General features: G+C 27.9%; 1 protein-coding gene across 2 annotated transcripts; it reads right to left on the bottom strand.

Annotated features, from left to right (window-relative positions):
* Positions 1-229: 229 nt before the first annotated feature.
* Positions 230-2431, bottom strand: LOC136086498 (uncharacterized). Of its 2 annotated transcripts, XM_065808781.1 has the most exons (5): positions 2177-2431; positions 1589-1705; positions 1099-1346; positions 811-976; positions 230-415 (listed from the first exon to the last, which is right to left on the bottom strand). In XM_065808781.1, exons 1-5 carry the CDS (start codon positions 2370-2372, stop codon positions 267-269), a joined length of 876 nt encoding a protein of 291 aa, XP_065664853.1. In that variant the 5' UTR covers positions 2373-2431; the 3' UTR covers positions 230-266. The 2 variants fall into 2 exon arrangements, with proteins under 2 accessions (XP_065664853.1, XP_065664854.1); XM_065808782.1 differs by lacking the exon at positions 1589-1705.
* Positions 2432-2886: the final 455 nt, after the last annotated feature.

The following is a 2886-nucleotide window of genomic DNA, read 5'->3' as shown; positions in this document are numbered from 1 at the left end:
TTTCTTTTTTCCGTATTATATACGTAACTTCGTTAACGAACTTTATTACTTGATACTTTTTTTTTATCGTATTTTTACAGTACTTTTTATGTTAAATATGCATCTTTAGAACGTCGTTACAGACAAATATTAATCGTAATTATTTATAATATAATTTGTAACTTTGGACGTAAGAAGGATATTTAGAACTTGTAAGCCTTAATAACAAAAAACAAGACGTTCTGTATTTTTAAATTTTAGTTCAACATTAATCCAATAGTTAGTTATTAAACTATATCTGCCATTTCGGGTGCTGTTCCCTCAGCTGATTTAAGTAGAGAACTTCGATTCCTTTGATTTAGTCTTTTTAATTGCTCCGAAATTGCAACGTTTATTTGGACAATCGATACGCCTTTATGAACTTTTGAAATAACATCTAAATTTAACAGATCGAAAAATAAATACACTTATCATAATCAAAGTAACGCAAACTACTATTAGAAACTGGGAACCCTGCATTAAAATAGTCTTAGATCCTAAAAAGTTCTTTATTCCCCACTGGTATGTGTGTGCGCTGATCTAACATTATAGGCTTAGTATCATGTATTTATTGTTATAAATAAATGATATTATATACATTATATATACATAATAATAAATATCATTAATTTTATATTCATGATATTATATACATTATATGTACACACAAACAAATATTATTAATCTTATATACATTATAATATCATTATATAAAATAATATCATTATATACATTATATATAATTACTAATAAATATTAATTTTTAACTATTATTAATTAGATATATGTTACCTTGTATTATTGAAACAAAATTTCCCTTTGCTAAAGCAAAACTTTTTTTCCCACTCTTCCCATCCCTTGAATAACATCCAAGAACATTATCTTTCAACAAACTCCTCAATATATTAATTATGGTCTTGTTCACATTTGTGTCAGACCTTTTTCGCAAATAACTTATCTGAAACAACAAGTAAAATTTGTACTACTAATTTATATTGTTATGGTTGCATAAACACATTTTTCCACAAAAAAAAAATTTCTATAGAAAGACTAAACAAAATATCATAAAAGTTTACTTACCAGAGCAGTTCTTTTTTCTTTGTCAGCATCTATTTCCATGCTAAACTGATCTAAATCAAGATCACTGTCCAGAGGAAGACAATTTAAAAAATTGCTATCTTCATGTTGATTTTCAATTTGACATTGTGAATGTTGATGAAAACGTCGATTTATAGCTTCTTGTTCTATGCGCATTTGCTGGATTTCTCGAAACAATTTTTCAAACCATGCAACAACATGGGTACAATGATGTTCACAAGGAAGACTGCCTAATTAAAAAAAAGTATAAATTTTCCTGATAACATAAATGCCAAACATCGACTGCAGAGAAAATTATAAAATCATATCTCCACCTGTAATTGCAGGAAAAATTTTAAAAATATTTGTGATTAATACGGAATGAATTAAAATAAATAATTAAATTTTTATACATTTATTAAAACACTTTTTAAAACATGTCATAATAAAATAAAATTTGCGATCAACAATCAAAAATAACTTTTAAACTCACAATGAAGTGATGCTTGAGTTTGAATGGAATTTGAAAATGAAAGTTCAGAAACTGGTGCTGATTTATCCGGAAATAAGGGATAATTAAGAAGTGAAGTAGTTTGGCAGTTAGAAGTAGCTAAAAAAAACGATAAGTAAGAATGCATATTTTAGAGAGATAGTATATTAACTAATCAATAAACAAAACATGTTCATTTTAATAAAACAAAACAACCAGCTTACTAGGAAGTAACGTTGAAGTTTGATTTAAGGGCGGACGAGATGCTAGTGATGGTGTAACTGGAAACAAGGGATAGTTAAGAGAGGGATTAGTATGTGAATTTGAAATAATTTTTCTGATTTTGGCTGGTGGGTGGGAAAATTCTTGACTATTAAATCTGCTAGGAGCATATACAACTCGACTGGCATCTTCGGCCAAACTTAGATCAGAGTTTTCCTCAGACAGTCGCTCCTTTTCTTTTGCTGATTTGAGAGATCCTAGAAAATTAAAATAACAAAGATAATAAATTAGACTGTCACATAAATTCACAAAACATTCTCCTTTGGTAAAATGATATTTTTACAATAACATTGACAGTAATAAACATACCTATGTTGCTGGACAACACTCGTACTTCATAGGAAATCCAATCAGCTTCTGATTCCTTGTGGTTTGACAACATGTTTTGGAGTTTTTTACCTACTCTACAATTGGACCCCAAAACACACCCAGAAGCTTTAAACCACTTGCTGGACACTGTTGCCACTTCATTGTCATTATTAAAAACAACAACTGCATAAGACATCTTTAATGAATGAAAATTGTAAATACTAAAAAAAAAAATTTAAAACAGACATTCACTTAAATATATATTACTCAATTTCTTGTCTATATATATCAGAGTTAGACATAACAATTGTAATGTCTAACTCTGATATATAGACAAAAAGTTGAGTAATATATAATTAAGTAAATGTAACTCAAGTTATATGATCAAGAGCAGCCTTTTCTGTAAATTTAAACTTTACAATAAAGAAATAACGAATTTGCAGTAAACAATTTTACATAATAAACTGCTAAATCTGCACAAATAAAAGTAATTGTAAGCAATATACACCAAAAATAAAAAAATAAAAAATGTAAAATGTCTGGCTAAGAGTAATGGATTTCTTAAATCTTCTGCTAAGATATTAACAATTTGATAACATTTGTGTTCAATCATTACCGAGCTATCACGCAAACCACTTGAAAACCTTTTATTTTTGGAATAGCAGACTTTATATTGTAAAAAATTACCATGATTTGGTAATGGTCGCCAC

The sequence above is a fragment of the Hydra vulgaris genome, chromosome 10, assembly GCF_038396675.1.
Source record: "Hydra vulgaris chromosome 10, alternate assembly HydraT2T_AEP".
Lineage (NCBI taxonomy): Eukaryota > Metazoa > Cnidaria > Hydrozoa > Anthoathecata > Hydridae > Hydra > Hydra vulgaris.
The sequence above is the reverse complement of the archived record's forward strand: the minus strand, read 5'-3'. Positions and strand labels throughout refer to the sequence as shown.